General features: G+C 37.8%; 1 protein-coding gene across 3 annotated transcripts in view; it reads right to left on the minus strand.

Annotated features, from left to right (window-relative positions):
* ELP4 (elongator acetyltransferase complex subunit 4) overlaps positions 1-18,615 on the minus strand; it is a 258,260-nt gene that overhangs the window by 227,393 nt on the left and 12,252 nt on the right. For all 3 annotated transcript variants that reach the window (XM_084631195.1, XM_084631194.1, XM_084631196.1), the window contains one exon: positions 1,023-1,144. In XM_084631195.1, the coding sequence (XP_084487321.1) occupies positions 1,023-1,144 (122 nt within the window). The remainder of the gene's footprint in view (positions 1-1,022; positions 1,145-18,615) is intronic.

Raw genomic sequence — 18,615 nt, forward strand, 5'->3', positions numbered from 1 at the left:
GAAAATTCTTAAGTTTCCTGAGAGCTAGCGACCCAAGTACATTCTGGACCACAGAGCAGAAGGAATTTGAATGCAATGACTGAATAGGTTCCTACTGAGTATATGTATCCCTGAGCTGTGCCCCACACTCTCTTTCCTAGGAAGTGAGTCGTTGCTAGTGCCACTCCCAGGCTGACTTAATGGAGGTCAGAATACATTACTTACATGAAGGGCTCTATCCTACTATGTACAGAACACTAGGCTCCCAACGACATCAATGGGATGTGCTTTGTGGAACCAAAGACAGAGTGCGTAGGACATTTCAGTATCAATCCCTAAATAGAGTCACTGAAGCACACATATATAGAGAATACACTTCCAGAAAGATACACATAGCAGAAGCACAAGTGTAGCACTTATGAAGGTTTTTTGCACTTTTATTGAGGTCTACAAGGATCTTTTTAGCAAGGGAAAAACTCAGTATTCAAAGTAGTGGCAAAATTGTGCATGCAAACTACTGTCACAACAACCCAAATTTCTTTTTCCCCAGCATGATTACTATTTTGCCAAGTTTTCTCAGTTAGAGCAATCTTAGCTGTTATTGTAAGAGGAAGATATTTTTGAAAAATAAAATTTAAATATTGCCAATGTCCCTTTACCTTTTTTGTTTATATAGGACATTAAAAATGACTAATCATTACCAAATATTTATATTAGAAAGAGCTCTAAGCTGCCTTTTTGAATATATTGGTCAAAATCTATATATTTCAAGGTGTCTCGATATTTCATTTAAATTTTCCTAGAATAAACACAGGAAACAAATATAATTGTGAGACACACACCAAACTGGTTTTCAAACTACTTTGAAATTAGCTTATCTACTATTTATAACAGATGAAACTGTAAATATATTTTCTTGATTAAGAAAATCAGTGTGTATAATTTTAGAACTTTATTAATCAAGGGATTAACTTTATTTTGTAAACAGGTTTGTAAAAATATCTGGATTAATAAACTATAATCTCATGTAGCAATATTTTTACCTTTAAAATGTCAGCAGGATCCTCTTTAGCAGAAGCAACAAACAAATTATGTCCACAGACTATTCCCTCTGCGAGGAAATACTTGAGCAACAAGTTGGAGTAAATACCGTATTTATCTTCCTCTGTGGAAAGAGGGTTTTTTGGTTAGTCACAAAATAAAAGTGTGTGTGTGTGTGTGTCCATCCCCGTCCCACCTTTCCCACCCATGTTTCTTCCAACACTGTACAAATGCTCTTTGAATACCTCTTTAGGTCTGCTTCTCATAGACTAGCCCTCCTATAAGTAGGCTGATCCAGTGAGGAATCCAGAAGCACGAGCTAAGCAAGATGAAGCCAATGCTTTAAATATACAAGTCCATGAGATGCTGTATTTTTGATTTCTCAGGCCAAAAGAGGCATAGCCAGGGCATTTTAGGAGCACCCTGACATATAATGGGTCCATATCCCAGCAGCAACCTCCACCTGAAGACAAGATCCGTGCTTTCTTCACAGCTCAGTTTTCCACAAAATCAACTAATTGAGGTTGCAATAGCTCAAAGAACTCTTCAACTGCTCCCTCACCTAATGCTTCTTTTCGGATCAACAGGAAAGCAAAAGATCAAAATATGACTCTTTCTTATGCATGATAGAACTATATGCTTCTCATCAAGTTGTCGTGGCTTTTTAGAAAATTTATATGACATTTCACAATCATAAATGACACATACCAGCTACTGTAATAAGAAAATGGCATCGCCCTCTATATATATTTCATTTACACATCAGTATTTGTCTGTGGTGCCAAAACAGCTCATTTCTGTTTACCAATTCACACCCTATATGTGTGCGCGTGCACATTCAAGAACAACAAATAGACAAGGCAAAATTTATATAAAACATAAGTCTCTAGAAATTCAATTTTTAAAAGTATTTTTAATTGGCAAAAGAGCTTCAGGTCAACAATTTGTTTTCAAAGTTATTCTAAGTAAACATATCAAAATGAAAGACAAGGTCAGAAGCATGAGAGTTTATAGGGTTTTTTTTCCTCCAGAGGAGCTAGCAAACAAGTGCAGCATACAGAGGAGTTTTGAGAGGGAGTTCTCCAGGTGAAGGAGGAGTGACTACATAACCCTGGGGGTGAGGGTCATCCGTTTGTTTGTTGTATGCTTGCCATGTGCCTGACTGAAATTTATAGTGTGATCTGTTGAGGGAAGGTGTGTGTGCACACACACACACGTGCACTGAGCCTAGTGCTAAGAGCTTCTTTAAGGGATTAGGGATCAAAGCCTTGTTAGGAGCCCTTAACCAGTGGGCAGGGCTACTCCAGGAGAACAGGATTTTAAAAAGCCAACTCCTAAGCTATGAGAGGAGCTAGTGAACAGGTGAGTGAGTTTAGAGAGGGAATGAGAGAGCCTGATATACCTAACATTCTCTAAATTTATGCCAACAAACACCCCCTGCCAAACAAGCAAGCAAGCAGCAGGAGTAAAATTAATACAGAAGTCCAGCAGTGGAGTGGGGGACACCCAGTTTATTGCACTAAATACAGCATGTATGATTACCTGCCTTGTAAGGCCAGAGTGGCTGAACTATATGAACTAAGTGAGACAGAGGTACACCGACAAAACTTTCCAGGACACAGTAGCGCAGTCCCAGTTCCAGTCTGACAGCCTTTGTCAGAGGAAGAAGTAGTTCTCCTTCCCCGAGACTATCAAACTGGATTGGAGGGAAACAGTTCCATAGTTGGGACCCTCCTTCCAGATGATGTAATAGTATCCTCTTGCACTAAAGCTTCCCCTCTGGGAGAGGAGACCCTGATTATTAGGAAGAGACAGGCAATAGCAATGGGGAATTTGATTTTAGAAACAGACAGTTGGGTTTGTGATGATCGGGAGAGCAGCATGGTAAGTTGCCTGACAGGTGTGAAGGTTGTGCATCTCTTGAGAGATCTAGACAGATGTATGTGCAATGCTGGGGACGAGCTGGTGGTTTTGGTACACGTAGGTACCAGTGACATAGGGAAAGGTAGGAGAGAGGTCCTGGAGCCCAAATTTAGGCTGATAGGAAAGAGATTAAAGTCCAGGACCACCAGGGTAGCATTCTCCAAAATGCTTCCAGTTCCATGTGCATGCCCAGGTAAACAGGCAGAACTGCAGAGTCTCAATGCGTGGATGAGATGGTGTTGAGAAGAGGGTTTTAAGTTTCTAATAAACTGGGGAACCTTTTAGGAAAGGAGGAGCCTACGGAGGATGCACTCGACCTAACCCAAAATGGAACCAGATTGCTGGTATGTAAAATTAAAAAGGTCGCAGAGAATTTTTTTAAACTAAGGGCTAAGAGAAAACTGACAGGTACGGAGGAGCACATTGTTCTGACAGAGGAGGATCTATTAACAGGCACTCTCTATATCCTAGTGAAGAGGAGAGGATAGTAGTTGCAAAAGTACAGATAAGAGCTGAAGAAAAACAGCCAAAGGAAACAGTCCCATTCAATTACATCACTTGAAGGCAGACAACTAACTATTGACACATTTTATAAGTGCTTATATACAAATGCAAGAAGTCTAAATGCTGAGTAACTTGAATGCCAAGTATTAAATGAGGATATTGATTTAATAGGCATAGCAGAAAGTTGGTATAACAATGATAATCAATGGGACACAGTAATACCAGAGGATAAAATATACAACAATGACAGAGTACACAGGATCTGATACAAGAGGTGAATATAGATGAACTGCTTGGTAATAGCAACCATAATGTAATTAAGTTCAACATCCTTGTGTGGTGAAAATACCAAAACAAAAAACAAAAAACCAAAAACAACCACCCCCACCACAGCAGCATTTAACTTCAAAAAGGGAAACGACACAAAAATGAGGAAGCTAGTTAAATGGAAATAAAAAGGAACATTCACAAGAGTGAAATGCCTGCAAGTTGCATGAAAAGTTTTAAAAAAACCACCATAATAGAGACTCAAATGAAATGTACTCCCCAAATAAAAAAACTCCACAGTAAGAGGACCAAAAAAAAAAAAAATGCCACCATGACTAAACAGAGTAAACGAGGCAGTTAGAGGCAAAAAGGCATCCTTTAAAAACTGGAAGTCAAATCCTACTGAGGAAATAGAAAGGAGCATAAAGTCTGGCAAAAGTGAAGTATAATTAGGCAGGCCAAAAAAGAATTTGAAGAGCAACCAGCAAAAGACACAAAAACAAAGTAAAAAACATTTTTTAAATACGTCAGAAGCAGAAAACCTGCTGAACAATTAGTGAGGTCACTGGATCATTGAGGTGCTAAACGACCAATCAAGCAAAACAAGGCTATTGCGAAGAAGTTAAATGAATTATTTGCATCAAGCCACATCTATACTTACAATCCTATAGCAGCACAGCTGTACTGTACACAGCTGTGCTGCTGTAAGTTTGCTCGTGTAGCCACATTATGCCGAGGGGAGAGTGCTCTCCCATCGACATCATAAAAGCAGCTCAACGAACAGCCATAGCTATGTCGGTGGGAGATGCTTTCTTGCCACCACAGCGCTTTGCACACAAGTGCTTATGCCAGCAAAACTTATGTCGCTTGGGGGGGAGGGGTTTACACACCCCTGAGCAACAAAAGTTTTGCCAACGTATGTTCTAGTGTAGACATGGCCTCAGTCTTTACTAGAGAATGAGAGATTCCCACACTAGAGACATTCTTTTTAGGTGACAAATCTGAGAGACTGTCTCAGAATTAGGTGCCAATGGAGGAGACTTTGGAATAAACTGATTGATTACTGTTTAACTTATCAGTCGGAACAGATGGTATTCACCCAAGAATTCTGAAGGAACTCAAATCTGAAGCTGCAGAACTACTAACTGTGATATGTAACCTATCACTTAAATCACCATCTGTACCAGATAACTGGAGAATAGCTAATTTAAGGCCAATTTTTTAAAAAACACTTGAGAGGCGATCCCGGCAATTACAGACTGGTGAGCCTAACTTCAGTATCAGGCAAACTGGTTGAAACTATAGTAAAGAACAGAATTATCAGACACATAGATGAACACGATTTGTTGGGGAAGAGTCAACACAGCTTTTGTAATGGGAAACCATGCTTCGCCAATCTATTAAGATTCTTTGAGTGAGTCAAATATATAGACAAGAGTGATCCACTGGATATAGCGTACTTGGACTTTCAGAAAGCCTTTCACAAGTTCCCTCATCAAAAGCTCTTAAGCAAAGTAAGCAGTCATGGGATAAATGGGAAGGTCCTCTCATGGATCAATTACTGGTTTAAAGACAGGAAGCAAAGGGTAGAATAAATGGTTAGTTTTCACAGTGGAAAGAGGTGAATAGCAGGGTCTTCCAGGGATTTGTACTGGGACAAGTACTATTCAACATATTCATAAATGATCTGGAAAAAGGGGTAAACAGTGAGGTGGCAAAGTTTGCAGATGATACAGAATTAACCAAATAGTTAAGTCCAAAGCAGACTGTGAAGAGTTACAAAGGGATCTCACAAAACTGGGTGACTGGGTAATGAATATGGATAACTTCACATTGGAAAACATAATCATAACTATACATACAAAATGATGGGGTCTAAAATAGCTGTTACCACTCAAAACAGATCTTGGAGTCATTATGGGTAGTTCTCTGAAAACATCTGCTCAATGTGCAGTGGCAATCAAAAAGGCTAAGGGAATGTTAGAAACCATTAGGAAAGCTCTTAGCTATATAAAACACTAAGTATCATAATGCCACTACATGAAGCCATGCTATGCCCATGCCTTGAATACTGCATGCAGTTCTGATCACCTTATCTCAAAAAAGTTATATTAGAAATGAAAAAGGTGGAAAGTCTGGTAGCAAAAGTGATTGGGTGTATGGTATAGCTTCCATATGAGAGGAGATTAAAAAGATTGGGACCGTTCATCTTTAAAAGATGACGACTAAGGGGGGATATGCATGAATGTAGTGAAGAAAGTGAATAAGGAAATGTTATTTACCCCTTCACATAACACAAGAAGCAAGGGTCATCCAAACAAATTAAAAGACAGCAAGTTTAAAAAAAAAAAATAACCCCACAAGAAAGTACTTCTTCACACAACACACAGCCAGCCTATGGAACTCATTGGCGAAGATGCTGTAAAGACCAAAATTATAACTAGGTTCAAAAAAGAATTAGGTAAGTTCACAAGGATACGTCCATCGATGGCTATTAGCCAAGATGGTCAAGGATGCAACTGGTTGTACCTAAGCCCCTGACTGACAGATGCTGCTGTTTATTCCCTCTGAAATATCTGGCATTGGCCACTGTTGGAAGACAGGATACCGGGTTAGATGGATCACTGGTCTGTCCCAGTATGGCCATGCTTATGGTTAAGTGTAATAAATGTTAAAATATACACAGGTGAAAACATGGTCCATTGAAGTCAATAGCAACATTTTCATTGACTTTAAAAAAAAGTCAGAATTTCACGCACTATGTAAAACAATGCCTTTATTTTAGCTTTTTCCTGTGTTGTTAGCTAAGCACCTGAATTCACTAAAAATTCAATCTCACTTGGTTTCATATGACTAAAACATTTACCATTTACTCCAAATTAACAGTGATTTAACTCAGATAAGACTAACTCTACATTAGTAGACTCAAGGAGCTAGCAGAAGCATTGTAATGATTACATCGGTATCCCTTATGGAGGGAATTTAGCTACCTTTTATATCTCAAGTTTGTTTTTTGAGGTCTGGTTAGATCTTTGGCTGCTCCTGGAGACAAAAGGGAAAACAGCCAAGACTATCTCCTCACCCCTCCAACCAAGCCTAGGAGTGTGTGAATTTTCTCAAAAAAATTCAGACTTTGCTACAATAATTTATGCCTGTGTCACATTTTTATTAGGGAGTGCTTCTCACCAGAACATGAGATGAACTGGCTACAAATTGGCTTCCACATGGAGTTTAATATGTTGGTTTAAATCTAAAGTCCTAACCCTAAAAACCCTAGCTACCCAGAAATCAAGGTAATTACATGGTATAACAGTTAAAAAATTAAAATAGATAGGGACCCAGTTATCGGAGAGAAACCATCCGTCTCCAACCGTCTCAACTAGATCCTCTTCCATCTGAATGAGAAGGGTAAGGACTATGAGCATGACATTCTTCATGAGGGGTCTTCAACTTTGAAATATCCTCTTGTCCTTGGTCCACCAGAGCCTGGATTTATTAAACCTTACAGATATGTCACAAAGCCCATCTTTTCTCATGAGGTTTTGGGGTAGGAGTGGGATGAATCCCATTGACTTGAATGGAGCCAGGATTTCTCATGTTTATGGAATATGAGAAGATAGTGAAGATAGAAGAATAGATAGAAGATATGTGAAGATAGAATTCAAATACTATACACAATATCAAACTCTCTGTGCCATTGTTGTTACCTATTTCTTGATCATCAGCAGTGTGCTCCAACTTGTGCAGAACAAAATAACACAGTCCATGACCTGAGAAGCTTGCAATCTAAAAAGTTAGTCGTTGGGGATAGTACGGATCATTTAAGTAAACATATTTACACGTATACTTGTTATAACAGGCTACCTGGTTACAGTAGGTTGTATCATTTCTTATTCCTACCATACTAGAACAAAACTACAAAGAATATGAAGTGGACACCATGGTAAAAAGTATCACAAGCCCCCAAAAACGACCACATCTAGGATCACGAGTGGTTTTGTTGCTTCATACATTTTTATGTGATACACTTATCACTTAATAAGAACTGGGGATCACTGAAGTCTGAGGAACTCTCAATTTCTCATAAAACTCCAAAACAATATTCTGCAAAGCAATAAGGAATTTGCAATTTAGTTAAAAATGATATATTAACTCAGTGTTACAAAATGTCATCCTAACATTAGCTTTTCTTTCAGGCTACTTACATTGGCTTCCATCACACCGAACTTAGAGTAAGAATAGGAAAACAAACTGCCAGAGAGCAATCTAAATACAAAACAACTCAGTCTCCCTACAGTACTCAAAGGATTAAACGTGTCTCAGAAAGCCTTTACAAACAATGTATCCTGAATTGTTAAAGTCAATGCATCTGTAAGGATCCCTCAGTTCTTCAATTTGTCATATAGAGAATAGCTTTTTATTGATTCATTTCTAGGTCACTAAACTTTTCTTGTATTCAAAAGATCTAAAATGCACTCAGATAGGGCTTTTCTGATAGTGTCCATTGTACCCAGGCTTTAATTGTTATGTTACTATGCGAAGCCATAGGAACACAGCTCCGATTTTTTTAAATTGTTTGGTACAGGTATTTCAGCAGCATAGCAATTAGTTTCTTTCATGGGTAGAATATTTTGCAACTTTTCAACAATTTATCTGCTACAATAAATTTTTGTTTTCAATCAAAAAGTGAAATGTCCCAAATTATTTCTTTAAATTTGTCTCCAGTTGTCTCCTTTTCTGCAAGAACCATCTCTATCTTAACAGACTGTGTTGATGGGGACTGAAACTTAAGCATGTACTACTCTCACGAAGCTGTAGGCACTTAAGGCAGGACCCCAAATCTTTGGGTTTAGCTTTCATTCTAAACAGTACTCCCATCAGCAGCATTCACTATGCACCTTACCTCTAGCTGGTAAGGCACACAAGCATAGAAGAATCCTGCAGCTGCAGATTCTGTTCCTGGGTCCAAACATTGCAATTCAGACAAACATTCCACAGCTTCCCCTACTTTCTCTGAACAAAGAACATTTCCAAAGCTAAGTGGCAAGTGAGTAACTAGTGAAGCATAAAACTGCACAAGAAAGATTCTTTACCTAGAAGTTACCCATGTTGTCTACATGACAAATCCTCTCCTGATCCTGCAGTTTAGGAGAGCAGATAACTAGTTTATCATCATCATTATTCTCTGGTCTCCTCTCACAGCAGCTGACAGGAAAATATAGCTATCAATATACAGAAATGGTAACTCAGTGTAAGGCCTTGCTGAAACTGGAGAATAAGGAACCAATTCCCAATTCTTACTCTGTGCTTGGAGTAGGCTCAGAGAGCACATTATAGAAATGTTATTCCTCTTTTGCATCAATTGGCTAGGTTTATCACTCAGGGTACACCTTGCTGGCTGATTCACACCAGTAATATTAAAGAGGAAGCTACCAGCTCTTGGGAGGCACAGGCAAGATGTTTTAGAGAGGCTGCCAGAGCATGCAAGAAGACCCATTAATAGAGAAATAAAATGTGCCAGCTGGGCATTAGCTATAGTATATTTTAATGTGGCTACAACCTTATTTACAAGTTAAGGGCAAGCTCCCTAATGGAACTATACTGATTTACACCAGCTGAGGATGTGGACAAAAGAATACAGGTAAAAGAGTAAGTAAAACTGTATCCAACTGATATGTTATTCTTCTGTGAGGGGCTGGGTTAAGAAAAATTTGAGAAAAAACACATCAAAAAATCCAAAACAAACCGCTGTGTGTGGATTAGGGCTGTCGATTAATCGCAGTTAACTCATGTGATTAACTAAAGAAAAAAAGAATCGTGATTAAAAAATTAATCACAGTTTTAAATTGCACTGTTAAGGAATAGAACAATTGAAATTTATTAAATATTTTTAAATATACTGACTTCAATTACAACACAGAATACAAAGTGTATAGTACTTTATATTTTTTACAGTGCAAATATTTGTAATACAAATATAAACAAAAGAAATGTATTAGGTGAATTGAAAAATACTATTTCTTTTGTTTATATTTGTATTACAAATATTTGCACTGTAAAAAATATAAAGTAAGCACTATACACTTTGTATTCTGTGTTGTAACTGAAATGAATATATTTGAAAATGTAGAAAACATCCACAAATATTTAAATAAATGGTATTCTATTATTTTTTTAACAGCGTGATTAATTGCTTGATAGCTCTAGTGTGGATCATATTTAGAGAGACCCTTTTAAAATGGCATGAGGGCCCACAAGATAGCTTTCTGCTTTTTAAATAACTACACTACTAGTTATCTGGGGAGAAAAATTGCAGCAATATACAAATACCACTTTTTGTAGAAAGTCTAGACAGGTTGCCCTAAAGCTGTCAAAAACTGTCACAATCCATCAGTATTGATTTTTTTTTCCTACAGACAATACAACAATATAGTGGTGTGACCTAAGGTGAGTCTTTCTTTGGCTACAAAACTTCTCACCAAAACTGCTGCAGGTTATGAGATGTGATTGTTTTAATCATCTTCAGTATCTGAAATTCCATTTAAAGATATTTTACTCGTGTCCACAGTTACTAAGCTTGAGGGCATTTAGTCTGCGTCACTTGCATTTAATTAGCACACGCCAAAACCAGAGTTGGCAAACATATATGTTACAAAAAGAAAAGGAGTACTTGTGGAACCTTAGAGACTAACCAATTTATTTGAGCATAAGCTTTCGTGAGCTACAGCTCCGATGAAGTGAGCTGTAGCTCACGAAAGCTCATGCTCAAATAAATTGGTTAGTCTCTAAGGTGCCACAAGTACTCCTTTTCTTTTTGCGAATACAGACTCACACAGCTGTTACTCTGAAACCTGTCATATATGTTACAATATTTGGCATTCAGCCATCAGGCAGGAAGGTGAATTTTGACATGTTGTATTTTGTATAATTATATTTGGCAAATCACTGATTTGTACCTCTCCAGAAATTACCTTTTTAAACTTTTTAAAAGGTGATAAAGTCAATTATATTGACAAGTGAAAAGTACCCTTATCAGTCAGGTTAAATTGCATGTCTAACAAAAATAAAAGTAGCTAATTAAAGTAGCTGAAACTGCTTCAAGGCTTAGAATGTACAAGAATAGTCCTGCCTCTAACAAAATACATGTTATGATTTAACTTTTTTTTTTAACCTGACCTCAGCTACCGAACAAAACCCTCTGATACGATAACCTTTAAAACCTTCAACTATCAGTGACCTCAACAAATGGCAAAAGCAACAACAAAAAAACTTAACTTTTTCAAAAAGTGTATAAGAATTGTGACATTCAATCCAGGTTCCTATACTGTGTGCACCACTGTGTTAATGGAGCCCCTTGGAACTTCAGTACCTAGTACTGTCTTTAGAAATTAGGCATGTAGCATGATTAAGGTACACATTTTAAAAATTAAAAAAACAGGACACTTTCCTGGTGATATTTTAAGGTTCGGACACTTAAAAAAAAATATATGCTGTTGTCACTACTTTCAGCTCCTGAATCAGAAACTAGTACATATTTCTCAAAGTTCATGATTTTTTTCCAGCAACATAGCATTCTGAAGGAGTTTAACATGAAACACTGAACAAATGTTGTTAACATTCACTTTCAGCAAAAGAACAGTTTTAATAGCGTCATTCAACTTTTCACTTCACTCCAAAAACTGTTCACAACACTGAACACTGGTTCCACTGGACTATTTGTTTCTGGTAAACACAGAGCAAGTTTTACTTGGTATAGCAAAACATCTTGAACAAACAAAAGAAGTTTTACAAAACCAAATGTTCTGGATTAATTAAATGAATTGGGAAGTTAGAGGTGTCCCAAAAGAAGTTCCTAGGATACTGGAAAATTAGATGAAAAATTCGTACATATGGTCACTTCAAGCATGGTAAAAGAAGAGATAACACAAAAGAATTAATAGAATTCAGTTTAACTGGGAATCAAGATGTTCTCTGCTATAAAGTAGCACTGCTAGAAAACTTAACTTGTAAAATATTATTTGGCATACAGTATGTATATATTTTAAAGATTGTCCAGCAACCTATATTATTGCATCTCTAGAGAGCCATAATAATTGAGACAAACATTTTAATACCCTGAATCTACTATTACTTGGTTAAATTAACCAGGATAATAGGTGTCAAATAATGAAGATGAGCATTTAATTTGCAAAGGGAGCTAATCTTAGAATAATGCAATTTATCCTTGCCTTAGAGAATGTTAAAGAATTTAACCTTTTTACTATACTTGGAGTACAATGCTGAAGGATCCTCCTAGGAGGTTTAACACTGACAGCTTCAATCCCGTGAAATATAAAGCTTGCCTAGACTAATCTCATGACAGGATTTTACTGTTCTTCTGTATTATTGATGAGCCATTCGAACAATCCAGTTACAATACTCACTATGCTAGCTTTAAAACCAGTTTCAAGATCTTCAAAGTAGTTACACATGAGAAAATACAGTTTTCTTGAATGTCTTTTGTATAACATTATTTGCTTCAGAATTGTTTGAGAATTTTTTTTATTTAAGTCTAAAATGTTAAATTTTGGATCTCCCACATTTCCAGATATTACCTTTATTTAATAATGCCTCTGTTGCTTCTTTCTTTATATCTGGTATCTAATGAATGACTTAATAACCCATGAATGAGAATTGCTAGTCATGCACTCAGAGGAAGTCATGAGGTGAAATCTTAGCTCTACTGAAGTCAATGTGACTTTTGCTGTGGACTTCAGTGGGATTTCACTCATCTTTTCCTTAGGCTGATCTGATTAGATGCTTTCTCAAATCCCTTAGTAGCTTCCCATTTTACCATATCAAGTGCAAGAGCCTCAACTTCATTTTCAAGCCCTGTATAATCTTGTTCTTGTCTACATTTTCGCTCTCTTTTCTTCCCACTTGTTTAGTTCCTTTACTACTTCCAATCCTTATTGTCCCCCTTTCATTTACTTTTCCCACTCTGTGCCTTCTGCCTGCTTTGGGGCTGACCATTTTGCTTGGAGTGGCTTGTCACCTGATCCCAAATCCCTTCGGTCTCCTCCAGCAGAACCTTCTGCAGAATCCATTCCCCCCCCAAAAATCCTACCATCGTTTTCAAACCTCAACACGGCAGAAGTATTGCCCAGCAATTTTGACCTTGCCTAGACTGTCTTCAGGGTGAGAACCTTATCTTATTATTTGTTCTGTACAGTGCATGTACTTATGGCACTAGAATTATAAGTTTCAGTATCTTGAGATATACCATATTGTAAAAGGCTATGGGAGAACCTAGCATTAGAAAGATCTTGACCTTCATGCTCTGACACTATAGACTGCCCTTCTCATTTACTCAACACAGTTCTTAGAAATCTCAGACACTTTCCTCTGTTGATTTTATTCCAGTTTCTCCACCTGTTCTTTTTTGGGTTCCTCTAACACTAGTAACCTCAACATGATATTCCACAGGATTTCTGCCTTAAACTATCATCCCTATTTCACTTGGACAGCTCTTTTCCAAATTTAGACTTGAGTTGGAATATCAATTGATAGTCTATATCTGCTTAAGATCCATCATTGTCCTAGCCGTCTGTCTGCCTTAGTCTGATCAACTACTAGAGGTGGAATGTTTCCCCCTCTCCCCCCCTCACTCAACACATGAAAAACTGCTCTCCTATCAGCAAGTAAGGTTAGTGCACGTCAAGCCTTCCCTTCCCTCCTGGACTTTAATCTTTAGTTAGAAAATCATAGACATGAAACCCAGACTCTTAAAACTTTAGTATAGCTATACAATAATGATAATGAAATACTTAAAATTCCAAAAGTAACTCAGGAGGATGTTAAAACAGGAGCTAATGAAGACCGACATGTTAAAATCAGCAGCTCTGGATAACTTGCATCCAAGAGTTTTAAAAGAGCTGGCTGAGGAGCTCTCTGGATCGTTAATGTTGATTTTCAGTAAGATCCAGAAGACCTTGTGAAAGCTAATGTTTTGTGGTAATTTTTAAAGAGTGTAAACAGAACAATCTAGGTAAATATAGGCCTGTCAGCCTGAGATCATTCCCAAGCAAAATAACAGAATGACTGATACAGGACTTGATTAATGAAGAATTAAAGGAGGGTAACAATCAACACTACTCACCATGGGTTTTTATGGAAAATGGATCCTCTCTAACTTGTTGATAAACTAACTTTTTTTGATAACATTACAAATTTGGTTGACAAAAAAAGAGTATTGATGTAATTGGCTTGTGTAAGGCATTTCACTTAGTACTATATGACATTTTGATTAAGAAATTAGAATGATACAAAAATCAACATGGCACACGTAAAATGGATTAAAAAACTGGATCAAAATGTAATTGTAAATGGGTTCCTGAATGGTGTGTTTCCAGTGGAGTTCTGCAGGGGCCGGTTTTTAGCCTTCACTATTTAACATTTTTATCAATGACCTGGAATAAAACAGTCATTACCAATAAAGTTTGTAGACGATACAAAGATTGTGTGAATAGTAAATAATTAAGAGGACAGGTCACTGATACAGAGTAACCTGGATCATTTTGTAAACTGGAAGCAAGCAAACAATATATTTTAACGTAGCAAAATGTGAAGTCATAAATTTAGGACAAAGAATATAGGTCATACCCACAGGACAGGGGACTCTATCCTGGGAAGCAGCGACTCTGAAAAGGAATTGGGGGCCATGGTTTATAATCAACTGAATGTGAGCTCCCACTGTGAATCAGTGACCAAAAGGGCTACTACGATCCCTGGTTGTGTAAACAGAGGAATATCCAGTAAGAATACGGAGGTTATATTACCTCTGTATTTGGGACTGGGGCAACTGCTATTGGAATAGAGAGTCCAATTCTGGTATCCACACTTCAAGAAGGATGTTGATGAACTGGAGATGGTTCAAAGAGCCACAAGAATGTTTAAATAATTGGAAAACATGCCTTATAAACCTGAAGAGCTCAATTTATTTAGTTTAACAAAAAGACGATTAATGGGTGACTTGATCACAGTCTATACAGGAGGAACAAGATGCAAAGGCTGGAAGTTGAAGTTAGACAAATTTAGACTAGCAATAAGGTGCACATTTGTAACAGGGAGGATAATTAATCATTGGAACAATTTACCAAGAGTTATGGTGGATTCTCCATCACTGGAAATTTTAAAATTGAGATCGGGTATTTTTTATAAAGGATATTGTCTACTCAAACAGGAATTAATTCAGGCAAGTCCTATGGCCTGTGTTATACAAGAGGTAGTAACAGATTATCACTGTGGTCCCTTTTGGCCTTATAATCTTTGATAACTAGATATAAATGATTAAATCTCTTAATATTGTGAAGCCATATCTTGGGCAGATGCTTGATGTCTTGGAACTACCGCCAAACAGAGTATATCCTTGTTCACTCTTTGGCCATACTTGCACAGATTTTAATTCCAATAAAAATCTTTTTGAAGTTAGATTTGAATGGTCAAAGAGACTAAATTACCTCTTAGTTGTAAAGATGGCTACTGTAGAACTGGCTTCAGGTATATTAGTATAGCAGAATGGGGAAGACTGTACTTCTGTTACCTATACTGAACCAGTTCTGTGGTGCTTTCCTAAGTACTAAAATGTACATAAAAAACATTAATGCTGCTAAAAAGGCTGCACCCTTTATATATCATTATGGTTGTAATAATTTGAGTCAAACACAAGCCAATTCATTGTTCCCAATCGATTTATAGAAGCATATAACCCAGTCCATTTTACTGAATATCCTGAAATATGTCAGTTTGTATTAAAACTTTAATACTTTTTTTGGTATTTTTTGTGTGTGTGTGTGTGTGTGTGTGTGTGTGTGTGTGTGTGTAAGATACAGGCTTTGTGAATAAAAGTGAACATCTTTTCTTTCCAGCCCCAACTCTGCAGGCACTGAGATCAGCGCTCAGGTATTTGTCCACACTGAATTTTATTTTATCCTGTGGAAAGACAGGCAGCATTGGTTTGAGGAAGGACTAGATAATTTTTGTTTTTAAAAGTAAGAAATAGGGAAAATTCTATTTTCCCTGTGAATTTTCATTCTAACCCTCTATGTTAGACAGCCTTCATAGTGGGACATTCCCCTTTGCCACAGCAATGGGAGGCAGACCAGATCTTTGCTCTGAATTTGGGCTTAGGATCACTGCTCAGAAAGAACTCTTCAGAACAACAGCTTCCAAAGCTGAAAAATATTAATTCTATATAAAGTGCTATCCAACTCAAACCATTTACAACAGAACCTTGATATGAAAAAAATTAGCAATTTTCCGGAGGAACACCTTTTTCCTTTTCACACTATTTAACAAGCAAGCAAGGAATAGCCAGGTGAAAAAAAACAAAAAAACAAAACCGACCACCCCCCCCCCCCACTCTGGACACAATGCATTCTTCCAAGGCATGATCAGACGATCTGATACGGAGAGTCTTAGAAAGAAAATTTACAAGAGAATTTTTCTTCTCAGTCCCCTCCATGTCAGTCAGTCTTCAGAGCAGGGATGTAGAAAGCAGTAAATCACCCTAGGCAAGGAGGGACTCAGTTTACCTGTGTAGAACTGAACAGGAACTTAAGATTTAACAGCCACCCTGTTGAGGAACAGACTTCTACCAAACCCTATATCAGATGGGGTAAGAGTGTAACTTTATAGTATTAAGAAAGTCTAGATGGAAGACCCTGTAAGTAACCTTACAAAGATCCTGATAAGATGTGTGTGATCTCTCTATTATTGCTCTTTTCACAAAGTGCGTAGTAATAAGAAGAGTTATACCTGAGGCTTTGAATGCCTCTGCTATATACGCACACCTTTATTCCTCTATAGACTCCATTCACATTTAACTTATGTACTTAGGGTATTTGTTTCAACCAGAAGAGCAACAATAACACTTTCTATTATGTGAGGAAGACTGGTATTTTTGGGAATGGAGGCCTAATTAGTTCACAGAAGTCCGAATGTGTAACTGGGGTTTCACTCCAAGCATACCAAACTCTGTAGCTTCCTTGGACAAGGAGGTGCCATGTAGGCAAGATCCTCTTCTCACTGAAAGTAAGAGACCTACCAACTGTGAAGTTGAAAAGCTAGTTCTAATAGAAGTTATTATGATTTTGATCTGTGGGCTAGGAGAAACTGCATCTTGACAGTGGACTGGAAAGAGTAGTCGTCCTCAGGAACCTGTTATCTGACTGCAATAAGAAATTTTCCTGGTTATCTTAAAGTACATTATGCTTGCAGTCACTGACTTGTCTTTCTAAAGAGCATTGGGCTTGAGTCCGATGATCAGGCCAACTTGTCCTTTGCTTCAGCTGACTTTGCCCTTATGCATGTTCTTTGTAACATTAGTATCTAGATCTCCAGTTTATGACAGACATCATTTGTATATTTCTTCTAAGATGCTAGGTGGCTGCTGATCACCTCCTTAGAATGAGAAACTGTAGTTCCTTCCTCTCAGCTTCCCAAATGACGAATTAGCAGCATGGGATATCCGTTCAGGATAGGCCCTTTTTAGAGTGCGTGCATGCGCTGGAAGTTTTAAAGAAGGTTCCAGTTACGCTTCTCAGACCTGACTGAGGAAAGATCTAAGGTTTAATAAGATTATAATCACGGTGGCCTGTTCCTTCACAATATTCTTTACCATCTTTACTCTCAGTGACTGAGGGGTGAAGGCACAAAGGAGATCTTTTAGCCCACTTCTTAGGGCTTGTCTACACTGGCAATTAACAGCGCTGCAACTTTCTCTCTCGGGGTGTGAAAAAACACCCTCCTGAGCACAGCAAGTGGCAGTGCTGTAAAGCACCAGTGTATACAATGCCCTAGTGCTGGTAGCTATGCCGCTCATCGAGGTGTGTGTGTGTTTTTTAAAAAAAAAAAAAAAGAGTGCTGGGAGAGCTCTAAGGTTGTCTTGAGTGATAATTTAGATGCTAGAGTTTTGTGAGGCCTATAATTGGCCGTTCTACTTGTTCACTCAAAGCCATGTTTCTGAAGACTTAACAATGGCTGCTGAGCCTTTTGTAACATGATGAGAAGGTCATCCAGACATCATCTCTTCCTTTCACTGGAAGGAAGCAAAGATAACTTCTATACTGATATTCACAAATGTAGTATAAGTTCCAAAAGGGCTCATGAAACCTCATTGAAAATACTTCTTGTTGTAGCAGAAGCTAAAGTATTTCTGGGTAACTCTCCCCGATCATATTTTCAGTAGGACTCCAGGTTTATTTTCATACTGTGAAGTTCTGGGAAGATAATGCTGTAATGATGGATTTCATATATCCACCTGGAATATTAAACCCTTTATGGACTTGAGATCTAAAATGGACTATATACCACTGTTTCTCTTCGTACCACAAAAAGATCTTCTGCCCTTTCCAAAAATATCTGTCTCTCCTCAGAACTGGTTCTATATTGTTCCAACGTGTAGGAGATGAACCATTCACCCTTCACCTTCTGATTCTAGAAAGGGTCTTGCTGATAGTGTTGGTTCATTTTCATTTACTTCGGGGAAAAGATAAACTTGGCCAAGAGGCAATGATTGAATTCTATAGTTCTTCCGAATATCCTTCCCCTGATTATTTTTAACACCCATTTTCTGAGGTGGTTCACTCCCAGACGAAACACTCTTCATTGGAGTGGACCTGGGAGAAATCTGCCCAGACTTGAAAACCCAAAAACAAGAGAAGCTTTTGAGATTACATGGTTTTCCTTGCTCTCCCAACTCTCATGAAAGGCAGCAATGCCCTCTTCTTAATGTGTAATCTCTACATTGGAACCTGGTGCAACAGCTTCAAAGAAAACACCAATGACATAAGGGAGTTTGAATATTCTCTCATTGAAAGGAGGGAGGGACTTATTCCTTCGCCTAGAGACAAAGTTACTCAG

This window comes from Lepidochelys olivacea (assembly GCF_965140295.1).
Source record: "Lepidochelys olivacea isolate rLepOli2 genome assembly, chromosome: 6".
Taxonomy (NCBI): Eukaryota; Metazoa; Chordata; order Testudines; family Cheloniidae; genus Lepidochelys; species Lepidochelys olivacea.